Genomic DNA, 25241 nt, shown 5'->3' with positions numbered 1-25241 from the left:
CTCCCTTAAATGTTAAGTTCTAAGTAATGCATTAATTACTGTTTAAGTTGACAGAAGCTAAATGAGGAATCAGCTCTGATACGGTTAATGTAGCTTGGTATTTTCCATTGTCACACTAAGGCTTACAGTAGCCTCTAGGATCTTCAAATCCTGTCTTCAGCCCTTTTCCGAGGTGCACGTGTGGGAGAAGATGGATTGGGAGCAAAAGTGGGAAGTAGCAAGACTTCACATGAACGGCAGTCTGTAGGAGCTGTGCCCTGATCTAGCTATTTGCACAGAAAAAGAGTTACATCTTTCCTTTCCCTCCTCTGTGCTGCCCTTCTGACTCCTGCTACTCTTGAAATCTGGGCTTATGAATCATCCCTGCCACCAATGCCTGCCTTCCCTGCAGGATCAACCGCTAATATGGTTTAAAGCATTATCAGCTGCAACCCAGACATCCGCAGGATCTAGAGGGAATAGCAGGATCTCTCTCCTATCTTTGTGTCACTCCCCCCGCCACATACTTAACAGACTTTTGTTAGACAGATTTATTTTTTATGTTTGCAAACTCCCACTCATCTCTTAAACTGGTGCAAGGTCTTTGCTTTCAGCTTCCTTTTTTCCATTTTCCAAATTCCATCCTTCACAGGTGTGATGTGATCTTAAAGATTAGTTTGATTCCTACCTGGGGAACTTCATAATCGGCCTGAAGGTTTCCTGATGCTAATCCACTCAGCAGGACTATTTCATTTTCCTTTGGTGGCTGTACATTCATCGAACTGATGAGTTTGGGGAGATTTGGAGAGACGCTGATCAACCTCTGCAGTATGAAAGATAGATTTTTGCTCTCAGGTAATGAAGTCTGAGTTGCACAGTTATATTCATAAATTTCAAAATAAAATACCACTTATAGGCATCTCTTTAGAAAGCTTACTTGAACTTACTACTTTGAGTCGATTAAAAATAGAACTGACAGCATTAAAATGCACATTCTTTCTTCTGAGCCACTAGGCAGGACAACAGTGACAGTATATACCTCTGCACAACTGTCCAGTAGGGCAACCTGTTATCCCTTACATTGTCATGTGCTAAACAGCTTGATTGTGTTTGTGCATCTAAATGTTTGGCCTTCCTATTACAAGTGAGTTCCTAAGAGACTGAGAACACTGTGTCTGTTATTGTCTAAACCAGAAAAGATTCAGTAAGTATGGTAATGAGAACAGGGAAAATCTTCCAGTTTTCCTCCAGGCATATGACAAGCAAGAAACCGAAGAGAAAGTTAGCTGGAAATTGCTGATCAAATTGATGCAATACTAAACCTGGAATAATACACAGATGAAATCTGTATTTCTTTGCTCTTCCACTAGACACTTTCATGACCTTTCACTTGTAATGATAAAATAATTTTCTACCTGTTATGTATTTGCTAGAGCCAAAAGCGGTAATAGTCGCAACATCAATGATGCTATGTAACATAGGAGGTTTGTATTGCGATACTGCTAGGAGCCCCCAGTGGTGTGCAGGAGACATCTGTGCTCATTCGTGTACAAAGGCCAGGCCAAAGGACAATACCTACTCTAAGAGTGCGTGCAATTCTTTTCTGCCGAGGATCTCGGTGTGCTTGCTTTATGAACAGGGAATCAAGAATGACCCCTTAGAGAGGGAGTAAATACCACCTCCGTTTTATGCACTAACACGGTCCATCAAATGGCAAAGCCATTAAGGGAATGCAGATCTCGGGCACCCAGCTGTATGCTTTAGTTACTATGCAATTCAATGATACTTCACTTTTTCCTTTTCATCTTCAAAATAATAAGCTTGCAGTACTGTTATTAGTACTGAATTGGATATAATAAAACTTTCTGGCTTAGCAAATCTAATTCAATCTTGGGGAACAATTAACTTTTCTGTAGACTGATCTTCAGATGAGGCTAAGTATTTATATTTGACATAACTGAATTCAGTGCTTCAATTCAGTTTGACATTTCAGTATAGTATAAAAAAGTTCTCATCCTTTTCTTTTTTCAAATTATAACCTTTCTGTTATCACACACATTTCTCTACGTACCTCTATTTTTCTACTGCTTAAATTGCCACATTTTATTAGATTTCTTCGGTAGGAAATCATGGCATTTTGTATATCTTTTACTTCAGTTCCTTACCTTTTGTTCAGAACAAAAAAGGAAAAATCTGGAAAGATGATTATTTTACTCAAAAAAGCCCCCAATTTAACCCATTCCAAGGTTCAAAGGGTAATGTAAAATCCTAACAGTACCTATTAGTAAATAGTTCTATATTTCATATGAGCAACAGCTATGTTAACACCTTTAAAATGCTTCTATGAAACGCTTTCACCACATCAGTATGTTGTATAAAAATCCACCCCACTCAAAGCTAATTTACACAAACTGCATATTATACACAAAACTTGTGATGAGTGAGTTTCCTCTTAGAGAAGAATACACAGTGCCTGTGCTAGCAGTGAATTGCTGTTACCTATACTGAAAAGTAAAAGAAAAGTATAATCTCCCAGTCATGGCTAATCAACGTGTAGACTCTGCACCAGAAACTACCTTTCTAAAATGTGGCCAAACGTTGCGGTCTCTCCATTACCAGTCCCGCCACGTGCCAAGTGTGGGCATGTCGGGGTGCAGCATGGCGGGGAGCCAACCAGGCTCTGCTGCGAAGGAACAGATTAGGGCTATGTGAAGCGCACGGGTGGTGAATGTGCCACTGCTGTAGGGCTGATAGGTAAAAATCATGCAGTTGATTTCAAAGCTGATTTGTGCTTGTGAGGGAGTAATCTAATCTACAGGCATTGTAAAGGGTAGCTGCATAAAGATAGTTTAAGTTGGCTCTTCCAGATATCTATCTCTAAGACTGAGGGAGAAACTTTTGGTATTTCCTTATGACTTTCTATAGCTTTTGTTCCTTAATAAACACTGTAAATGACAATAAAACCATTGCTTATTAGAAAACAACCAGTGCTTCTGTGGATTCAGTAAAGTTAAACCTCTCACACCATTCCGCATAGTTAACCTGCTGATTCAACAGAAAAATCATTTTGCTGCAGGAAGCCATATTTATTTTTGACATCTGAATTCTCACAGATCCAGGATGCAGAAAACAGCATAGAAAAACAGTTCCTGCTAATGAATGACTTGCAGGAGGCAACCAGGCCCCAGCATTGGTTGTCCTCCCATGAGCTAAAAGTGGTTTCAGCAAACTAACCGTAATGCTTTACTGAGGAGCTCCCTGGACTGTCAGGAGATCCTGCCTTTGTTCACTTACCACATATGTCGATCATAGGCGCCAAGCCAGGATGATGAAAATGAACTGATAAAGGAAGATGTAAACTCAAAACTGACACCAGGACATATCTTTAAAATGTGACTTCCTCAGGTCTGAGGGTTTTTTGGAATGGTATGTATTTTAAATAGCATATCATGATGTAGTTTGTCTTAGTGTTTGTAAAATAACGAAGCTTTTTTTCTTTTTTTTTTTTTTTTTTAAATTCCTTTTTTCTACCCTCCAAACTTTCAGTTAAACAGGTGAAACACACCTTTAGTTCTGTTTTAGCTAGACCCCTCCTCAAGACCACATAATCAAACTGTCTGGAGTTTGACTGAGTAAGACTGGTCAGCTGAACAAGACCTAAATGAGTAGAAGATTCTTAGAGGCTTTTTGGCAGTAGGAAAGAGAGACATCAGAAATTATTTTTATGTAGTATTATGTCAAATTAAAAAATTGAATGTATGACATATCCGTATTCACCACTGATAAAACCAAGGCTGAGCAAGTCTACTCACATGATAACTGCTGTGAATTCACAGGCTGCAACAATCTGTTAGATATTTCTGGGATGGGAGTAAGAAAAGCTATAAAATATGGCCTGGTGTTGAGATAATTTCAGATTCCTGATGCATTGCTCTCTGTAAGGATTGAAAATCTAGGGCTGGCTTTGATTTGTCCATAGAATTTTGATCTGGGTTTGTATTGGAGAGTTCTGGTGCACCTGACTAGACACACTATGCATGTTATTAAGACCTAAACTGTTACCTGTTTCACTTGCTCATCACTGCAATCATCTCTGTTTGCATCTAAATTCACAAAACAAACCTGTAATAAGAGAGAAAAAGAAACAGTAGCTTTTAAAGTCATATTAGAATGGCAGCAACCCTTTAAAGTCAATATATGTTCCTTTTCTAGCCTTGTAGCTGAATACGTGAAGACTTTTCCTAGTACAAGAAAGGCTGAAATGTTAGCAAAGAGAATAGTAAGCAGAGTAGATATTAAGAAAGGAGAAAAAAGAAACAAAAGTAAGAGTCATGACTTTACCTGCTCTGACAATTAGCTTGTCTGATGAATGGGCAAATGTTGCCAGTAAACTGTAATACAGAGCACATTAGAAAAGATAGAGGAAATGTTAAAAATCCTTTTGATTGTATACCAGATAAACTCTTCATGTCTTGCTTTTCCAATGATTTCTTCTTTTCAGGCACTTGCTGCTAAACGTTTCATAAGCACAAATGTTGATATATATACAAATTGTGAGTTGTTTTTAGAGTTTTCTCCACATCGCATAAATATTGTAGTATTTTTTCTAACTTTCCAGCCTTCCTAAGTAGAAGTTTAAGACTTTATGGAAAGAATTTTTTTTAACCTTGGTTCATGAGCCAATATGCAAGCGGAAGTTTTCAGCAGTGCTAACCGGGCACTACAATAGGTGGCAGACCAGCATACTATCTAGTAAGTTTACATGCGATTCACTGGAAAGTACTACTTTTAACTGCAAGGTCTTTTGCTCCTTCTTTGATCATTATGAATTTCAGCAACCATTTTAATGGTGGTGAGATTGACTTAAGCAGAAACTTCAGATCTAAAGACCATTTCATTTCTGAAGACTTTTATTTTTTTACATGATTGGAAGGCCATTTTCTAATTTTCAGAAATAAGAAAATTCCTCCTTCAGCTTTATTTCCGAGTTAGAAACAGGGACTCCAAAGCTAGGCTGACTGTACTACTTCCGAGTACTGTGGATATCTCTTTAGAAGTTTGTTGAGATTTTGGTGTTGTCTTGATTTAAACCAAAATCTGGCACAGATTCAGGGCTGAGCTGAAGCCAGCACCTGATTCCAAATAAGTTGCAGATCCAGAATTTACCTTCTAAGAGCTGAGTGATTTTTTTTTTTAATTTTCCAGCAAACAGTAAATGCTTCTCTCCCTAATTCTATGTAAATTTCCCCTAGAAAAATAAAATGCTCTAAATTATCCCCTTCACCAATATTCTTGTTAGGCATCCAAGCTCCTGTTGTGTGCCTGCTTTTACCCCAAGACAACAGTGATTTCAGTTTATATACGCACATACCATATGTACAGATTATGACCATCTGCAGTAACAGCCAGCACAGCAGATGGAAAGATCCAGCCAGACCTCCCATTGTAAACCAAAAAAACCCCACTGAAAAAAGAAAGCTTTTTGCCCTTTTAAATAGTTTAATGGCATCTTTATATGAACTTTAAAACATTTTTTTCCAACATTTTTACAATTTTAGGAAAAACATTGCTCTGCCTGACAATGTCAACAATCAGGATATGCCAGTCATCTGCATTTTATGGCTGACTAACTTTTAAGAAATAGTTATAAAAATTTCTAAGCTATAAAGTATTAAAAATACCTTCTAGCAATGTAATGCAGTAGTTATGTAATGTCCTAAACATGTCACAGTTAATTATACAGTCAAAAATTTGTCTTACTGGGATTTTACATGTAGGCATTTTACATATCAGCAATAGGTAGTTATTACAAAGCGTTAGAAAATTATGCTCTTGATTCGCATGGATACTTGCCCAATGCCCGCAGTGATACATGGTTATGAGTCCGCAGGTGCGTGGAGGTGCACTTGCTTAGGTGACCATTAATTTGGCAACCAGGGTAGGAGCGCTGGAAGGTATGGGTCCAGTTTCTAGTCCTCCCAAGCATGTTCACTACTGTGCTGCAGGTAGGGCTGTTACTTAGGAGCTTTGTTTCCAAGCCCCCATGCCAGGGTGTTAAGGTCTAGTTTTGTACTGGATTCAGTGTGAAAGCTTTGTGAAAAAAGCTGCATAGGAGCAGTCATGTCTGCATGCACATTTCAGCCAAACACTCGACTCTCTGGTAAACCTTGTTTTTTACATTTGCTACCTACGTGTTGGTACAATGGTACATGTCTTTGCTGTGTTATACACTGGCACTCCTACCAGTGACACCAACTACCATCCTAAAGGTATGCCCTTTCTGAGCAGCCAAAAAATAATCAACTCTATTTCATGTGTCACGGATGGCATATAACTCACTAGTGCCTCTGTAGAAGAAATAACAATATAAGAAATAACAGTATAAGCAGGAATATCTATTATTTAAAGTCACATTCTCTTTCTTTCATCTATTTTCTTTTTTATTTTCAGAACCTAATGAACTTATATTATAAAACCTACGGCAGTACTGAATCCAGTTTCCAAACACACTTGTCAAATTTCATTGACATTGATTTATTACACTGCCAATGCAGTCTCTTAGCATTTTCCTGTTCTGTGGATTTTGCAGTTTTAATTAGAGGCAATTTTTACACAAAAATAGTTTTGCACTGGTGAAAGACACTGAAGAACTCATTTACTTTTTCTGTTTTGCTGTTTGCTTTGAGATTAGCCCTGCTTTGAGCAGGAGGTGGGACTAGATGGCTACTGTAATCACAAATTAACTCTACGGCTCCATCCTGGCAGGCTCTGCACTACTGCTGCCTTCTCGGAAGTTCACTGTGAGGATATTTTTCTTGGAGATACTTCACTAGAGGTGCTCAAAGAGAAAAAGATCCATCTGAAAAATCTCTCACTGTTTTCTGCTTACATAATACAAAATGTAAGCTCTCACTAGCTTGCATTGCTTGATGAAGGGGTTGTTTAGTTTGGAGGAGAGGAGGCTCCGGGGAGACCTTATCGCTCTCTACAGCTACCTGAAAGGAGGTTGTAGCAAGGTGGGGGTTGGTCTCTTCTCCCAAGTAACAAGCGACAGGACAAGAGGAAACGGCCTCAAGTTGTGCCAGGGGAGATTTAGATTAGGAAAAATTTCTTCACAGAGGGATGGTTAGGCATTGGAACAGACTGCCCAGGGATGTGGTGCAATCACAGTCCCTGGAAGCGTTCAAAAAACGTGTGGATGTGGTGCTTGAGGACATGGTGTAGAGGTGGCCCTGGCAGATAGGTTAACAGTTGGACTTGATGATCACAGAGGTCTTTTCCAACCTTAATGATTCTATGAACTTCTAGTAATTATCAGAGATGCCTCCATCAAAAGAAGGCAAAACAACACCACATAATAATTCATAATAGGAGGGAAATATTGCATAGATGATGAAGAAAGAGCCAAGGTCAGGTCAGCATTTGTTAACCTCAATTTAATTCTGACTTTTTTCCTTTGGATCACATGCGGGTTAATGTATTTTACCTTAGTTTAACTAGAACATAACCTTGTCCTAATCATAGTATCTTTAAATGCCAATCCTTTCCCATACACTTCTCCTTTACACCTCACATCCTTGTCTTCCCACAAACATCTTTTCACTTCTAAAATGTGTCTGCTCTTCACTCATACTGAGCTGCTTTCTGAAAACCATGCAGAAACATCAAGATATTGCCTTTTTTTCTGGCTTAGGAAATATTTATTTTGGGGGGACAAAACCAACAAAAATTAAATGGTGTTACATAATACAAAAAGGAAAAAAACCACCACCCCAATTCTGGCTTTATATCATGAGATAGTTACCCACAACTTCCCTGTTAGATGCTAATATCTACTTTTGGTTCAGCAGTGTTTCCAGTGTAGAAATTCTATTTGCTGAAGTGAGAACAATTCTTTTGGTGAACATGTACCACTGCACTCAAATCTAGAGTCTCAATACTGGGAGAAAGCAGTATGCTACATATCCAGAAACCATTTAATACACAATCACAGCGTAAATAGAAACTCTATGCAGATTCTGTTACGTGAATAACACGAACTGGAGTCTGACCCCCTAAGCCTCCTCTTCATAAAGCTCTCCAAGAGTTTCTACTAGGACAGTACCAGGCAGATTATGATTACTAACGTGCTGAGCTTTGATCTTGAAGAAGCCTTTACTTTCCAGGATTATATAAAAAGCAAACAGAGTAACTTTTTTTTTTTCTTTTTTCTTCCCTATTTTGCATGATAATTTCTGTGACTGGTAAGAGGTATATGGAGTAAATTCTCTAGATCAACAATTTCAAGTCCTGAAATCTGCTCTTGAGTTGGTGTAGAAACTATGCAGACAGCTCAGTGTCCACTGTCTGCAAATTAAGACTATTACTTCTTAAAAGAACTACATGTTAAGAAATAATGTGTTTATAAAGCATTTAAGGATGCAATGTACTATACACAAAATATATTTCACTCGCTGACAGGCGGCCTCAGGGAATCACTAAAACCGTAACACTGTGCTCTCACTTTGGAAGAGTAAAGCAATTTCATTTTTTTTTTTTCGAGTACTGATGCTGGCAAACAGCTGAATGACTAGCAAAGAAATATATTATTGTCTATATTTCCCTTATTGCTTTCATTTCACTTGTATTAACCGAGGTTGGTATCACTGGCATTTTAATATTCCCTCGATAAAAAAGCACACTGATGGTAAGAAAGAAACACTGTCTCAGAGGTATAATACTAACAACAGTGATTTAAAAAAAATACATGTACTTTTCCTAGGTGTTCTAGGGTGAAGTCTATTTCAGTTTTGTACTATTTTCCCCAGGTAAGAGATTGCCAAACTACTTTTTTCTGTTTGTTTTAGGAAGCGCTAATGCCTCTTTCTATTGTCTGTATCAATGCCCAACAGTAAGGAAAGGCTTTTTCTTTGTCCTATGAAATATCTTATAGCTTTTGGTGAGATTAAAACAAGCCCTAGCTTATGGTTTGTTTTTTTGTTTGGGTTTTTTTTGTTTGTTTGTTTGTTTTTTATTAAACTACTATTTTTTTTAACGAAGCAGAAAATCTGTTTGTTTTCCAATCCTCTTCTATGTCAAAATACTAACTTAGCAGAGATCTTTGAAGGCTGGGTTCATCCTGACACAATAATAGTAGCTTCTTGCACAGTGCTGTAATGGCTAGGAGTTGCTAGCAGCTTTTGAGAAGAGAAACAGCTTTGAGATGCTTGGTTCCTTTTCTCCCATGAAGCATGAGTTCTTCCAGCTTCTTCTTAGGGAAGAGGTTGAACTGAAAATCCACTATATTCCTCCCTCTCACTGGGATAATAGCTGTCCCTTGCACCTAACTGATATAGTTACCCTGGTAAGTGAAGTGAGAGCCATAGTCGTGTTCTGCGCTGTAAAGGACTGTGATCAGCATTTGTTTAAAGTGCTGCAAGAAGGGTTTATTTCCCTCCCCCATAAAATCCAAATACATATGCATTATATACCATCCTCCCAAATAAATTTCAATATCTATTTTAAAAGAAAGGAATTTAAAATGAAGAGACAACCTTGAAAATTAGAATTATATATATTAGAAAATTATATACAGATGGCTTGTGCAACCTTAATTTTACCTTGTATGCCCACATTTATGCAGCACAGGATCTCTGCCTGATTCAGTGAATAGGAAGACTGCAAAAAGGTAGAGAATTTTGAAGAAGCAGAGAACTGTGTATCTGCCATTTTCTAACATTTGAGTTTATGACTTTGTAACTTAAAGGACACTCTCAAACATGGTTTCTTTATTTCTAATCTATGTCACGTGGTGGATTGCAACCATACAGCTAAAGATGGTATCAAAATGCCAAAATGGTGGCAGGACAACATTCAGGTGGCACAAACCACTTCATCCCTTTCACTCTACCAATGTATCTATACAGCTGATCCTCATCAGCTTTGGCCTAGGTGTCACTAGCAGTCTGGGTTTGGTGCCATATTCTTCAGCATAGGCTAAACTTCTGTGTATGTATTTGGATTTGCAGGGGAATTGTGCAGAACTCACCATGTTCTGTGCTGTCCTGGTTGGTATGTCAGTATATAGATGCTGTCTGGAAACTCAGTTTATAGGGTCTTTATGTCCCAGGTCTGTGGTGCTATGCTTTTTCCATCCTCTCTCCTGTCATCTGTCACAACACCAAGTCTACTTAGACATGCAAGGTGCAAATTCAGACAGCCCAGGAGAGAGTTAGAGGAAATAACTGGTTTGGGACTGCACTGCAATCTGCCCATGAAACTCATGTTTAATTTCCTACAAACAGAAGTGAAAAAGATAATTAGCACCAGGAGAGATCTCAGGAGAAAATAATTCTGAGCAGGCAGTTCCTGGGTGCAAAGGAAAAAACATAGTTTAAATGCCTAAGCCTCCGGACGTGTGGGATACAACTGTGTGGCTTAGGAAGGCTGAATGACTGCTGAGCCCAAGACTCATAGTAGTTTTGTATATAAAACCCGCTGAAGTGCTGATGAGAATGCAGTCCTCAAGGGCAAAGAACTGAAGCAGTGATTGTATTTCCACAGCAGGAAAGGCAAGTTCAAACTGTGCTGTTCCTTGCACTTTAAGCTTTCTCCAATGACACTCGGTGGTTGGTTGTTCACTTTAAATGTTAGCATCTGTTGCTGACGGGAGTCCAGTGGTGGGAGCAGGAAGGTAGCTGTATGTCAGGGCAGCTGGCTTGCTTCTCTCTGTCCTGGTTTGGGTGATGTAGGTATGAAACTCTTACAATGTGACTTTCAAATTAATGTGTATCTGACTGTGCCTGTTTCCATCTTCTCTTGCTCCTTGTGCCCAATGTGAGTAACATGCATCTTACATTAATGCAGTGACGTTCTGATTATTTAGCATTGTCCTTTGAGAAATTAAAGGCTTGGCATTTATTTCCACGCTGTTTCCCCACTATATTTTGGGCAGATAATGTTTGTTTTCCAGATGTGTATTGTTTCTTATACGCTATTATGCTACTGAACACTTTATCCCTTTTTTATATGTAGAACTGTGAAGATACAGTTTGTGAAGAGGGTTATGAAACTTTACAGCAACTGTGATTGCAATGCCAGTTGTTTTTAAGGATTTAATGGAGTGTCTGACCTCATTCATTTCTGCTCTCAGTAATAACTCTGTGATGGGATAGCAGTTTTGGAATTCTGAGCCTTATTCTCATCCTAATTTCATCTGTGCAAAAGTAGAAAAACAATACAGTTGCTCTAAACATTTATTAGACCAAAGTCAGAGCCTCCTGGCTTTAGAAAGATAGTTTAGATCACTGTAATTTCCCCACAGCACAATAACCAAATATAGCTACTCCAAGGCATCACTCACTGGAATGGTAAGTGCCTATTTCGTGGAACGTACAGCTGCATGTCATGCTCCCTTAGGAGCTGAAGTCAGCAAAAGCCCTAGGAAAAAATATTGGTTTACTCCATGCATCTGAGACAAAGCAAACTGTCACCCACAGGAAGTATCAAAGGAGTGGCAACGTGCCATATTTTGTCCAGAAATTTTCTGTGATATTTTTCTCTTTGAAAATGACCAGCAACATTCACATATTTTTAACTTATATTAGGATGGCATAAAATGCCTTTTCCAGTAGATTCTAGCAATGCAGCCATCTGTTTTTTCTGTCTGTATGACAAGATCATTTGTTTTCATGGTTATCAAAATGCTGATCTGCAAAGCTCCCAAAAAGAACCTTGCATTTATTTTTATTTGAATTATTTATGCTAATGTGAAGGCTAAATAAAAACTCTTGGACTTCTTGTGATACATATATGTGTGTGTGTATATATAGCCTGTCTGTAAGGACCCCTAATTATTGACCCCTCTGTTATTTAAACTTGCAGCTTCTTGAGTCTTGTAATCCCAATAGAGTTTCAAAGTAGCATTTTTTTTTTTTAGAAAGACAAACAAAATAGCTGTAAAATGATGATTTCTAAATAAATGTTCTAAAATGTCACATGAGATTACCCTTTAGCTAATAACTAAACAAACTACCTCATAATTTTGGAGATCCTAGGAATTTTTTTAGCATCTAGGTTTGGTAAGACTTGCATGAAAGGAGACTGCTTGTGTGAATTTTTTGGGAAGCTCATGGCTTTGGTGCTTTCACCACAATTATTTACTAAAAGAAAACCTTCATAACTGACACCTGAGGCCAATATGTCTGCCCCTCTCAGTACAATTTGTACAATATAATTCTGATTCATGTGCTGAAAAGCTGCTATCAGGTTTTCACTGTGACTCAGGCTTTGGAGAGTAGAAGTCTCCCTACGTTGCAGCTTCAGAAATTTGAGATCTTGGGCAAATTCATTGTGTTGGATGGGAATCTTGTTATCAATGACTCAGAGACTGCCCCAGTGCTCCCAGGACATTCTCAAGCAGAAATCCCATTATTTATGCAAGACGCCAGGGTTTGCACACCATGCCAGAGGAGTCCTCTCCCTCGAGTGCAGGCTGTTTGCACCATGCAAATGGCTGCCTGATGTTCTTCCAACCTGCAACCTATCAGGGATTAGTGTGTGCAGAGCTAGAGGTGAGCATGGTGGTTTTGAGGACAAATTCCCTAGTTTTAGGTTATTGCACTGTGTGCTTGCTGGTACCCATCCTATTGCAATGCACCAGCAAAAGCTCATATTTTGGAGGAGAAAAGGGGATGTTGCAAGGAACAGAGGGAAAGGTATGAGCAGATTGCATCAGGAGAGGAATCTCCACGCCACTGATGCTGATCTCTCGATGCACCTTGAATACTGTGTTCAGTTTTGGGCCCCTCACTACAAGAAGGACATCGGGGTGCTGGAGCATGTCCAAAGAAGGGCGATGAGGCTGGTGAAGGGTCTAGAGCACAAGTCTTAGGAGGAGCGGCTGAGGGAGCTGGGGTTGTTTAGCCTGGAGAAGAGGAGGCTCAGGGGAGACCTTATCACTCTCTACAGCTACCTGAAAGGAGGTTGTAGCAAGGTGAGGGTCAGTCTCTTCTGCCGAGTAACAAGTGATAGGACGAGAGGAGACGGCCTCAAGCTGCGCCGGGGGAAGTTTAGGTTGGGTATTAGGAAAAACTTCTTCACCAAAAGGGCAGTCAGGCATTGGACCAGGCTGCCCAGGGAAGTGGTTGAGTCCCCATTCCTGGAGGTATTTAAAAGATGTATAGACGTGGCACTTAGCGACATGGTTTAGTGGTGTACCCAGTTGTGTTAGGCTAATGGTTGGACTCAATGATCTTAAGGGTCTTTTCCAACCTAAATGATTCTATGATTCTATGTTGGGTGTAAAGCTTACTTCACAGAAAAGACTCTGCATCCATCAAGGCCAAAAGCAATGTCCAGCCTAGTATTTCTACCCTTTGCTTGTCTCTCATTACCATTTAAAAATTTCTCTGTCACCATTTTAACCCCATTTTGGGGTCAAAAGTCGTTCTTGCTGCAGAATGAATAGAAAGTATTACTGCTTGTACAAGACTGCAAAGTTAATGTACATTTCTGTAAAACCTTACATGCCTGCATTAGTCTTCTTAAATTACTTTTTTTTGCTAGGCCTTATGCTTATTTATTTTCTTTCTTTCTGTACCCATTTAAATGTCAAGCAGAATCTCAGAGGACTAGACAATATAACTGTGACAGTTAACAAAGCTGAGAAATCTGATTTCAAGGCCAGTCCAAATAAAACAATGATAAATATAAACCAATAAACCATAATTGATACCATCATTTAGCTTTGTTCAAGTTAATCTTCTCTTTTTCCATTTCCTGTATTTGAAGAATGTTGGTACGGGAAAATCATTGTTCAAGACCATTGCAGGGGATGTTACTTTCAAGGAGGATTTGTTCCTGAGCAAAATAATAAGTATGAACCTGAGACCATTTTGTGTGTTGCACAGAAGCCAGTCCTGCTCCTTCCCCTTTTCCTGCATCCTTTGATCTCCTGTTCAGCAGGACAGGCTGATGCTTGCTACCTAAATATCAGCACAGTCTGGAGCAATATGTCAGTGACCAGGCTGCTCCAGAAAGACAAAGATAAAACTTTACAAAACAGTACTTCCAAATTTTTAGACACTTCTAGGGAAAAGATTTTATAGAAATTGTTGAAACTTTCAGTTGTCAAAACGCCATGAAGTTTTAACTGTTGTGGTTAACTACAGCCCAGACTCTGCTAAATAACTGCACCAAAGAATATAAAATATTCAATGGTTTGAAAAAACGAGCTATTTAACAATGAAAGAGAGGTGAAAGACTGACTCCCTGCAGCTCTAAATTCTGATTGTCTTGGCAGTCTCTGCCCAGGCTAGTCTTGGTAAGCCAAGAAATGTAACTGCCGGTAGTCTACAAAGCCAAACAGATGCATTCTTTAATCTTATAAGCAGCTGAAGCAGGGAATTATTACAATGTTGGATGTATGGAGAAGAGAACATTGATGTTGCATTACTAAATGAATGTTCAGATTTCTGGGACAGTTGAGTATTTGCCTACTATTTTTTAAATACACCTAGATAGTCTCATTTGGTACAGTGTTGCTCTAAACTGCTATAAAAATCAATTATTTTTCCCAAAGACACTTGTATGTCATGTAGAAGCAAAAAAAGGAGATTAAAAAGTTATAAGCACTTAAATCCATTCTGCTTATCTGTCCATGTCAAACAGTTCTATGGTGCTCTACAGGCATTTACAGTACTTGAGAAAGATGAGGAAGTAAATGCTGCTAAGCCTAATTTAAAAATGCAAATGATTTTTCTAAACAAAGATGTCAAGTGAAAATATTCCATAGCAATGAATATGAAAGAATGATTGGACTCAAGTTCCACCTGCTCCAGGTCTCTGGGGTGTATGAATGAGCAGGTATTACCAAAGCATATCTATCAGCTGGATAGGAAGAGTAAATTGTGCATTATACAACTAGGTATAAGCTGTTAGATCAGAAGCTAAAGCAGCAAGATCTGGAAAAGTGTATTTGTTTGTTTTTTTTTTTTAACTGAGCTAGTTCTTTTTTACTTGCCTTTACTACTCAATAATGCTTATCACTTCATTCTGATACCCAGAATGTTTTTTCCCCCTTTTGTAGTATAATGTTAGTGTGCGTAATAGTTTAGACCTTGTTTCTCATTTTCATACTGTCTTTCACACAGTGGAGCTGGCCTGCTACATATTACTGTCTGCTGGGCTTAGGTGCCTTCGTTCTGGACTGCAGTGGGGGAAGAAGGAATGGGGAGGTGGTACTTTGCAGGGCAGCAGACAAAATCAGCAGCTCCATGGTTGTCATGCCTCCTGAAACATGTCTCCTGATAAATCTCTACTCAAAGCCTTCTGTGGAAAGGATTTCAGGACTGGATCCAGTGTATCAGAAACTATTGTCTCTAGATTAAACCCAGGCCCTTTTGTTCCACAGGTTAGTGAGATCCTTCTCACCTGTGTGTAAAAGCACACCATTCTGTAAGTTCTCTCTGCTTTTGAGAAAATGAGGTGGGAACTAAGGAAGGAAACACGCAGGTCTGATGATGGGTTTTGACTGAGCTCAGTTGTATGATAAATATGCATCAATATACACATTAAGAACAAAAATCAGGTTTGTAAAATCTAACTGATCAGGATAATGCCCTAAACTCTTCCTTCTCCCCACCAAGCCCATCCTGGCCCCAGTGCTTCTTCTTGCTTCCTGGGTCATAAGATTAAATTTTTAAACCAAGACCATCATGTTTTCTCCCCTCTGAAAAGGAATGCTTCATCCTTCCCCTAACAGTATGTGCATTCAGCACACAAAAGATCCAGCTACAGCTGACTAATGTTACAAGCAACAGAAATTACAGCTTTATAATGGATACGGTTTGATGACAGTGTTCTTAGCTCCATGCACTTTATTGTCAATGTCTAACAGAGTCACCCTGTAGAATTCTCTAGGTTAAGTTAAAGTACAAATAAAAAAAATCCACTTGTTCTGTGACTGAACCACTTTGCTCTTTAGAGATTTTTTCCACATAAAACAAATTCTTAGCAACCAGCTAGTGGTTTCCACTGCAACTCAGAAGATAGCATACCCTGTTCTAAACATTGAGTTCACAACACATGGCATAGCCTCTAAATTCAGCAATTCATAGTCTCTAAATACAGCCTTAAATCTACTAACCTACATTAGTTCAGTTACACAAAGACCAATGAAGATAAGACACAAACTACTAGAAAAACAGTAACATGAAAGCAGAAAAACAGAAATGTCAGTGCCAGGCTTGTCAGAGTGGAGGATTAGCCCAGAACAGCAGTGATGCCCTCTGCTTTGTGTGTCCCCTCTTAACAGTATGCTTCAAACAAAAGGCTAATTGCCCAACTTCACCAGCTTAGTCTTTCACTGTCGGCTTGGCTCCTGCTGTGGCTCACCAATCTCTCTTTTCATCATTTCTGACCAAAGTTCTGTAATAAAGATAACATATGGCTGCCAACAGCTTCAGTCATTTTAAACTAAACCTTTGGGGACTGACCTCTGTTTCTGCTGAAGGAGACTTGCATAGCATCTGTCTGCTCACGTGTGCTTTACAAATTCCAGGGCAGCTCTGCCCAGCTGTTAGACAGGTTAAATAGGTAGAGCTCTGAAGCAGCAAGATTACTTGAAAAAGAAATATTACATGTTCTTGTGCTTATGAAGTGGTCTGGAAAACAGATGATTTTCTGATTGGCTATGTGAGTGCTGGGATTAGAAAAGCCTGCTTACCTATGTATTAACATTTCAAGGTTAACTTTTCAGCATCTTGAGGTGTAAGCTCTGACTGCTACTTTCCCTTCAGTAGAGTGTTTATGAAGGTGTGGCTTTGTCTTGTTTCTCTGTTGTATAAGTAAGGTTTGAGTTCACACTCAGCTGGTGCACTTACAATCTCCCAGTTTCATCTATATTCATGAAACCCGTAGGAACTTTTACCTCTGGGACCTCTGTCCTATTGTCAAATTAGATAGATATCATCCAGCAAGTTCAAAAGTGACTACAGATTGTCACAAGGAGACCTTGACCATGTGTACTCATAAGCTATGTCTTGATTGGAAATGGAGATTTAATCTCTAGCATGCAGAATGGCAGCTTTGTGTGGCACGTCAGGCACATCAGACACCAGATCCTGCAAACTGCAGAGGAGTCACGAGAAGAACACTGGTGGGGCAGAAGCACCAGTTCCTCCTTCTCCCACTGTCAGCACTGGAGGCAACACAGTCTGTCTCCTTATCAAAGCTACCCACCCTCCAGCCTCCTTTGTTCTTCTCACCTGCCTCCCACAGACCATCACGGCTTAAAATTTGGCTTGAAAAAAGCTGAAGCCCAATGCTCAACTTCTGCTGATGGAGTCTGTTGCTGTGGGAGGTTGCTTGACATGACTCTGTCAAGACACCGGACTCCTCTGTCTTTCTATTTAAGCCCCTCGGAGCCATTGGGGGAGGCTCGGTTGCCAAATGTGTCCCTGAAGGTCTGTCTGCTTTTGTATAAGTAGGGGTTTACTTTCGTGCTGCCCTCTCTTCCTCTCTGCCTATTTTTAGAGGACTGCTTTGTGTTAGCATCCATAAAAAAAGAAGTGTCTTCTACGATACCGCCATCTCGGATCCCACAATTTTTTTGAAAATGAAGTCATGAATCACCATGCCTACCGTGCTTGCTGAATGTGTTGTTCAGTCACATTAAAAAGATTCTTCAAGTCAGTTAATCTGACATCTTAAATATACGCTCTCAAAACCCTAAGTGCCACTGCATAATTAGAAAGAAAGCCTTAACTGAACTTTGAAATTTCCTTTTCCCCCCACTTCTCCTTTATTTTCTCTCCCCTCAGCTTGAATTTGCTCTTTCATTGCTCTCAGTTGAGCCTGAAATTATTTCTGTTGGTAAACAGGCAACCAGATACCATAATTATGCTTCTTTACTGAGGTTGTAATCCTAGGTATTCTCTTGATTCTTAAAAAAATATTTAATCAAACTAATTTAAATCTAATTCAACTAGTTTGTCAAACTATTTTTATGCACACAAATTCACAGGTGCTTTGGGACAATGTTTTGCCTAATTACATGTGGTTTTTGACAGATTTAGGTCTTGCCCCAGCTGAAGTCTGATCTATTGATTTCCAGAATCTAGTATGAAATAGTAAAGATAAATAATTTTCTCTCACAGAGTTCTTTAAGCATCTTCCAGGGGAGAAAAAAAAAAAGGGGGCAGGAGTAGGAGGTGTGGATCTGGGAGGACTTATCTTACCCAAATACGCTGTTTAAGAAGCAAGCCGGGAAATTCTTTAAACTGTTAGTAATACATAAAGTGATTTTAACTGGGAAACCTCATTTTGGTGGATTTGATACTGATTCTTCCCATATGCTTAGAAAAACTACTCTAGAAAAATATGACTCTACCCACATTTATATACCATCAGTTAAAAAGAGCATGGAATATCTCAGTTAAACATCTTGTGCTGGAATCTGGAGGAGGTGGCCACTGCATCAGAATTATTGAAACCATCCCTAATCCCTGTGTGTCAGGCAGAAGTACCTGTACTTCTGTGCACTCACCCATTCTCACAGGCTCTGTATTCCCAGAGCCAGACCACACAGCTGCTGAAATCATGAATGTTTTTCTACTATGTTAAATAGCAGCAGACAAAAATAAAAATCTTTCTGTCCATGAGTCAGTTGGATTATTAGCTTTATCATTACCATTTTTAAGCTCTGCATCTTAAAAAAATGAGTTGTTTATTCCACATACTTATTTGTATATGACTGGAGAAAAAGTATCTGAATAACAGTTTTGAGGGGTTTAGAACAAACACCTTAAATAAAGCAAGAATCTCCTAGCTTTCGATTTCTCATATCTGAAATGACGAAGCTGAAAGTTAAAAAGATTTTCTGGTCTGAACTTCCTTTTTCTTCTAGACAAGCTTCTACCAGCTTCTACCAACACCTGCTTTCTTCACAGCCTTCTTAAACCTGTAGGTCCAGAGCAGTGGTGCAAACGGGACTGTGAGGTTCCCTGACGTGCTTTCTGTGGCATCATCCCTAGGTTGGGCTCATCTTACAGAAAGGGGTCTGGAAGCTCCTACAGTGATGATTAAAGTCAGGGCTTTTGTAGCTCCCAGTTTCTTTGCAGAAGAGCAAAGAGATGAGAAATCCTGGCATCCAGTTGAGGATTGGGTTAGATCTTTTTGGAAAAGGAGCTAGAAACCTCAGCCTGAGCCAGTTTCCTGCAATACTGTCAGGAGTGGTGTTTTAGGTAATTTCAGTAACACTATGTGGTGTGGTTCCTGATTGTTCTCTGACTCATGCTGATACTTTGAGAAGGTAAATATCTCTACAAAACAGAAACCCCTATCTCTGTTTTTGCTTACCCCGGTAACTTTTTCTTAGTGTAGCCAGGAAAAAAGAAAAGCTGTATGCCAACACTATGATGGTAAAATGGATGTTGTACAGAGAGCTGTAGCGGATCTTTCAGTTCAAAGGGCATATGAACCTACGCTTTGTCTATACAAGATCCTGAGTTCTGGAGAAGAAAACACCTACGGCAAAACGCACAACTGCAATTAGGTGCAACTTACAGTGGAAGTTAGATTTCATGTTCTGAATGCTAAGAGCACAAAGCTATGCAGAACTTCCAACCCTAGTATGTTCTTCAGGTTCTCACACTGTCATTGGGCATGTGTGTTTACCTGTGTAATAAACAACTGCTCATTTTACTTAACAGAAGGTCTACTGCTGCAGCCAGCAGCAGACTGAACTGGAACAGAGGCAATTACACAAGCTGCCTGGGGGCAGACGGTCTTTGCTCTCACTCAGGCCCACTCACAAATTTCTCAGCTATTTAAAGATATAACTGTGCAGTCACGCACACCCTAATGAAGAGGACGTGAGGATTACCTGAAGTAGGAGTGTGTGCGTGTCGCTTTCTTGTGTATACAGTTTCATAATGCCTAATGTGTGATCTTCATTCAGCTTACTTCTGGTTTTATACTGTGTTTCTTTAAAATGCCTTCATGCAGAGCAGTGAGGGTTGTGACACCTACGTTATAGAACATGTAAAGGAAAAGACACTTTCCTATGATTTCTGGGAGAGAGAGAGATTCCAGCTGTTCAACTGCTCGCTGAAATTTGTTGAGTGTCAGGTAATATTCTGTAGAGTGTTCTCCCACCTTTTTTTTTTTTCATTACTATTATTTAGCCTCCTATTGCTCCACCTCTGAGCAGCTTTGGGAAGAAGGCAGGATTTTGTTTCCTGCCTTGCTATTGAATTGGTGTGTTGTCATGGGATGGAAGAACATAATCGGCTAATTCCCAAGTGTCTCCCTTTCCTCAGCATAGAGATAAATGCCTGTTGAAGAAGGATGTATTATAAGTATTGATATCTCCTTTTTGTAGAGATCTGCAGTATTTCATAAGAAATAAGGAAACTGAAAATTACCAGTTGTTGTTTTTATGTTGCAGTTATTTGCTTTTAGATTATAATTTCCTTTCCGCCCCGACTAAATTTTGGTGACTTATTTTCCCTACTATTGGGTCTCCTCATTTCTTTTTGGACTCATTAACAGTTATAACTAATATGCATAGCTCAACTTTTTGGTAGATAGGAGACTGGAAACGGTATAAAAGATGTAGCGCTCTTCTCCACACATGGTAGAATTTGATCTTTTATATTTAAATGGTTAAAGAGGATCTTGAGTTGGAATATGTCTTATATGAGGTGTTTGGAATAGCCTGATAGTGACTCAGAATAAAAAAGCATCTTCTGGAAGACAGAGCTAATTATCCATTAACATTTGGATGCAATGCTTGTCTCGTATTAATTTCCATGCTTGCCAAAATGATTCTGGCAGAGGAAACAGCTGTGAAATGTAGAAATAAAAATATTAGTTTGGAAGTACTAGATATGCCACGTAGCTGCTTGCAAAAGGATGTACATGAATAGAAGTGTGAGGAAGCAGTATTACACAGGTGGAAGAATTTACAAATGATAACCCCAGAGTATGAAGAAACTCAGGCACGCCTTCTGCACTGCAAACTAAACTCAAAAGCCTTCATGACAGGTATCCCTCACCTATACAGTGGTACCTTTCTTATCTAACCGAAGTGAGATCAGGCTACTGCAAATCATCAAAAAATCCATCCTTGTCAAAGTAGGACCATGGCACTCTACTGACAGTTTCTCTGCCCAGAACTTCAACAGGATGCAGGGCAGGTTGGGGAAACATCAACTTGAAGCCAGGTCTGGGCCTTCCTTCTGTTGTACAGTCCTTCGCACAGCTAAAGAGTGACAATTTCCCTCTCTAGCTGTGAGTGGAGAAAGTCTTTTTCCCCTTCTTGCCCTGTATTTTCATCAGGACAGCCACAAAGATCACATTACTCCTTTCAGATTCTATGTAAAAATCTCTCCCATGAGAGATGCACAACTGCTGTCTGACATGCAGAGGTTTCTAAACTCTCTCCTTGCAAGCCCTAATGGAGCGTTTCCAAAAGCAGACAACCTAGTATATACTATTTTCTGGGTCGCTCAAGTTCACCTAAATAATGTCCTGACGTGACTTTCCTGTGTCTCCCCAGCCCAGCCACAATTCTTTTTTAGGTACACATTGTATGTTGTCAGGAGGATGTGTTATACTGCTCTCCCTCAGCATTTTTAGCAGTAATGTACCTGAAATTTAGTCCCAGTTACTCTTCAGAAGGTGCAGATCTCAAATGACTTGGTGGATTTATGGGTCGTGATATTTTAGAGACTACCCGTATTGTAATGGCTGGACTGCATTAATGAATGATCCCAATTCATATCTTCAAAACCAGCTGTGAATATTTTCTTCCCATTAAGGCTTATTCTTTTGAATTTCATGTAATTAATTGTCACTTATGACTTAAAGAAAATATGCCAATAAATATTTATGCCACATGCACCATCTGCTTTCTCTAGTGCCCTGTATACTTAATGTTTAACAAATTTCTATAAGCCTCACGCTGCAATTCATCTTAGAGGGAGCCTGTGGTTATAAAAGCAGCAAGCAGTTACAGATGTCCACTCTGGAGGTAGCACAAGAATCCCATTTCTTGATAAAGCAGACCATGGAGGCACTGAGAATATGTCAGTGTGAAGTGCTGAAGGGGATACAGCTGCAATACCACACTTGATCCTCCCAGTGTTTATTTATAGCTTTGTCAGAGTAAGGCTAAGCATCCGGTTCTCTTAAATACAGATAGGAAAACACTGCTGTATGAGACTATCACAGAGGGACAGGGAAGAAGATGGTAGATCTAGACAGAAGATTAAAGACTCTCCAAGCCTGAAGTTACAAGGAAAGAGAAGAAAATCTATTGTTGATCTTCCCTGCCCCAAAATTCATGAGGCAGCTTTTGGCTGCTGTATAAAATACATGTGTGGTACTGAAAATGTGGAAATACAACCCTTTAAGGGCATATTTAATTTCTGGCTTAACATTAGCTCATATGTGAAAATATATTTTTCAGAGCCAAGTATGTACGAGAGCAAAAAGAGAAACACATTTTACAGATTATACAAGTAATCCTTTCAATGGTCTTTTAAACTAGTGCTGAGACTGCCTGCACTGGGCTCCATAAGGCAGAGAGTAACTGATGAAGAAGAGGGTTTCTTATTTCTCTGTGCAAAGGAGAGAGGGGGTCTCTGGAAGGTACAATTCCTTACCACAGCAGCATGAACACCCACACATGCCTGAGAAAGGACTAAGACTCAATGCCACAATTTAGCCTGCAGCTGTTGATTCCTGCTCCTTGTCAGGATATAATTAAGGTATCGTCAGGCTGAATAGGAAGATGGGACTTAAAACTAAAATACCTCTAGTAATTATGGCTTAGATCTGGAAAGCAACTGATGGAATTTGATTTCTGAAAGAGACAATGCTGTTCTGGAAGATGGCTGAGTAATTACTGAGTGAAAGGTAAAATAAACACGCTTGTAATCCCCTGTCTACATGACATACTGCTGAGGGTGTGCATGCAACCTCATGACGGAGGGCAAACATCTTAGTATGTAGGTCTGTCTATTTTATGGAGGCAAATAGGGCTTTGCTATGTTTACTAGGAAATGTAAATCTTCATTCAAACACAATAAAACAAAACAGTTGTTTCAGCTATGTATGGTCACTATTCAGGAACACACATATGGTTTTGATTTAAAAAAAAACAACCAACAAACAAACAAACCTCCTTTGGGATTCAAGATTGCACTTCCATACTTGGCTGTATAAAGAAACTTGTTGACTACTACCAATACTGAGAAGTAACATCCTCCTTTCTGAACTCCTGTAAGACTAGATCTCCACCTTTCAGTAAGGGCATGCTTTCATTCCTTGGAGACTCTGGAGAACATACTGCAGATAGGGGCCCTGATTAAGAGATACAAAATGTCCCAGTGCTTAGATTTCAACACCCTAACCCAGTGTCCACACTATTGTTAGCAAGTTACCTGGAAGTAATTCTAGTATCAAAGACTGGTGTGAAATATAAATCTGTATATTTGTACCTAAACATCTAAAGATACTTAGTGTAAAATCTTTAAAAAGACTTGGGTGAAGAAATGAATGAAAACCACTCATAATCTACTTTAATTCAACTGAAAGCTGCTCTCTTTTTTTCCCCTCAAAATACACCTTGCCAAGGATTTTCCTCTTTGTGCATATGTTATCATTCAATTTGAATTAATTTGTGGGAGCTGTTTCCTGGATGTTTTTGTTCCATCACTTGAGTGAGCACTGGCATTTGTCTGACAATATGGTGAGATGATTCAAGGAAGAATTGGCCAGAAAAACTAATTTCTTAATTTCATAGTTGTTTTTCTCTCTCTGAACCAACTTACTGCATGTTTGTATAAATGCCAGGGCAGTAAAAAAGATGAAGTAGAGGGGGCTGGAGGAGGAGGTGAGACCATAGAAGCTCTGATTTGACCAGCTCAAACTAGTGTGTAATGGCATCCTTAACCTCCTCCTGAATCTGTTTAAAAGCTCGATGGCTGAACTGCAATGAAAGTGACAATGATCAGGTACCTGCTTAGCACAGTGAAGCTATGCAGTAGCAAAGTAAGGAGCCAGTTCTGAAAATCCAGCTGCTGTGATGGTAAAATGACAGTCTTCATTATCTCAGTAAACAGAGAGATCATAGACAACATGAACCATAATTACATCACCTGTTTGCTTTCTTAACAATCTGTTGTATTTCTCACCAAGGCAACAGCCTTGCCATCCTTCACTAATATAAGCATTGCTGCTTTTCCTTGAGATGTTAATGTCTGCCTCCTAGACTGGGTATGTTCTCCTGTACTCAACTAACCAGCTAACAACCCCAAGCTGCAATCCTTCCTCCTCCTGTGCTGCAGATGGATTAGGGTTCTTCCATGTGGCATAAGCCCACCTAGTTGCTGGTTACCGTCTCCACCATCCCCACTTCTCTAGTCATGTTGTCCTCCCCTCTCCTTTGGACTACCACCAGCACTCATCAGACCACTTGGAGAAAAAGTGCAAATGGCACAGGGTCAGATAAAAGCGGCCAACAATTAAATGAGAGGATACTTTAACAACACTGAATTTGACTGAAGTTTGGGCTGCTGTCCTTCCCCTTTCCCTCTACTCTGGCCATGTGTTCCTGCTGCTCCCTTGGGCTGGATCTAACCAATATACAACTGCATATGTCCATGCATATAGCCTACATTATATGCATACTTGTATGGAGTATTCTGGTATGAGTGTTTATGTTGTTACAGAGTAGGAGTACTTGCAAGCGGAAAAGTTGCTGGACTATTTCAAGAATGTTTCAAATCTTTAAACCCTTTATTGAAACTGTTCTACCACCTATCTGCCTGCAAAGCCAGATTTTTTTTCAGCTATAAGGAGACATAAAATGATTTTAAAATGAGCTTTTGAGCCCTTGACACATCCTGATTCTTTAAAAAGTGGTATCTGGTTATGCTAAAGTAAGAAATGAGCACTCTTTTTTATTGCTTTGTTTTAATTGAAAAGCAGAGATTTTCCACCTTCCATATCTACCACTGCCATTTAATGGTGTAAAATTTGTGTTTCTACTTCTCCAGGACACTTGACAAAAAGTTTGCAGCATTTCTGCCAAAGTCTGGAAATCCCATTACACCACACAGAGAGGCGCGCTTCTTGGGAAGGGAAGGGTGTATTTTCCTAGATCAGTGGTTCTCAAATGCAATTCCTTGTTAGGTGGTGTGCAGCAGGAAGGCCTGCTTCCCAGCCTGTGTCTTGGGACAAGGTGGTCCTGTGAAGAGGGAGAGGGCATGATG

At 39.5% G+C, this 25241-nt stretch overlaps 1 protein-coding gene across 4 annotated transcripts in view; it reads right to left on the bottom strand.

Annotated features, from left to right (window-relative positions):
* Nucleotides 1-25241, bottom strand: part of SPHKAP (SPHK1 interactor, AKAP domain containing) — a 75995-nt gene that overhangs the window by 19413 nt on the left and 31341 nt on the right. For 3 of the 4 annotated variants that reach the window (XM_087740182.1, XM_087740180.1, XM_087740181.1), the window contains exons 4-5: nt 4042-4101; nt 668-802 (exon numbers count right to left, since the gene is read on the bottom strand). In XM_087740182.1, coding sequence (XP_087596308.1) covers nt 668-802; nt 4042-4101 — 195 coding nt within the window. Of the gene's footprint in view, nt 1-667; nt 803-4041; nt 4102-4320; nt 4357-25241 lie in introns of those variants that run through there. The other variant, XM_087740183.1, reaches the window with a different exon arrangement.

The sequence above is a fragment of the Nipponia nippon genome, unplaced genomic scaffold (genome assembly GCF_047370975.1).
Source record: "Nipponia nippon isolate SJK-2023a ecotype South Korea unplaced genomic scaffold, ASM4737097v1 scaffold_7, whole genome shotgun sequence".
Lineage (NCBI taxonomy): Eukaryota > Metazoa > Chordata > Aves > Pelecaniformes > Threskiornithidae > Nipponia > Nipponia nippon.
Note: the sequence above shows the minus strand (reverse complement) of the source record. Positions and strands in the feature narration are given on the sequence as shown.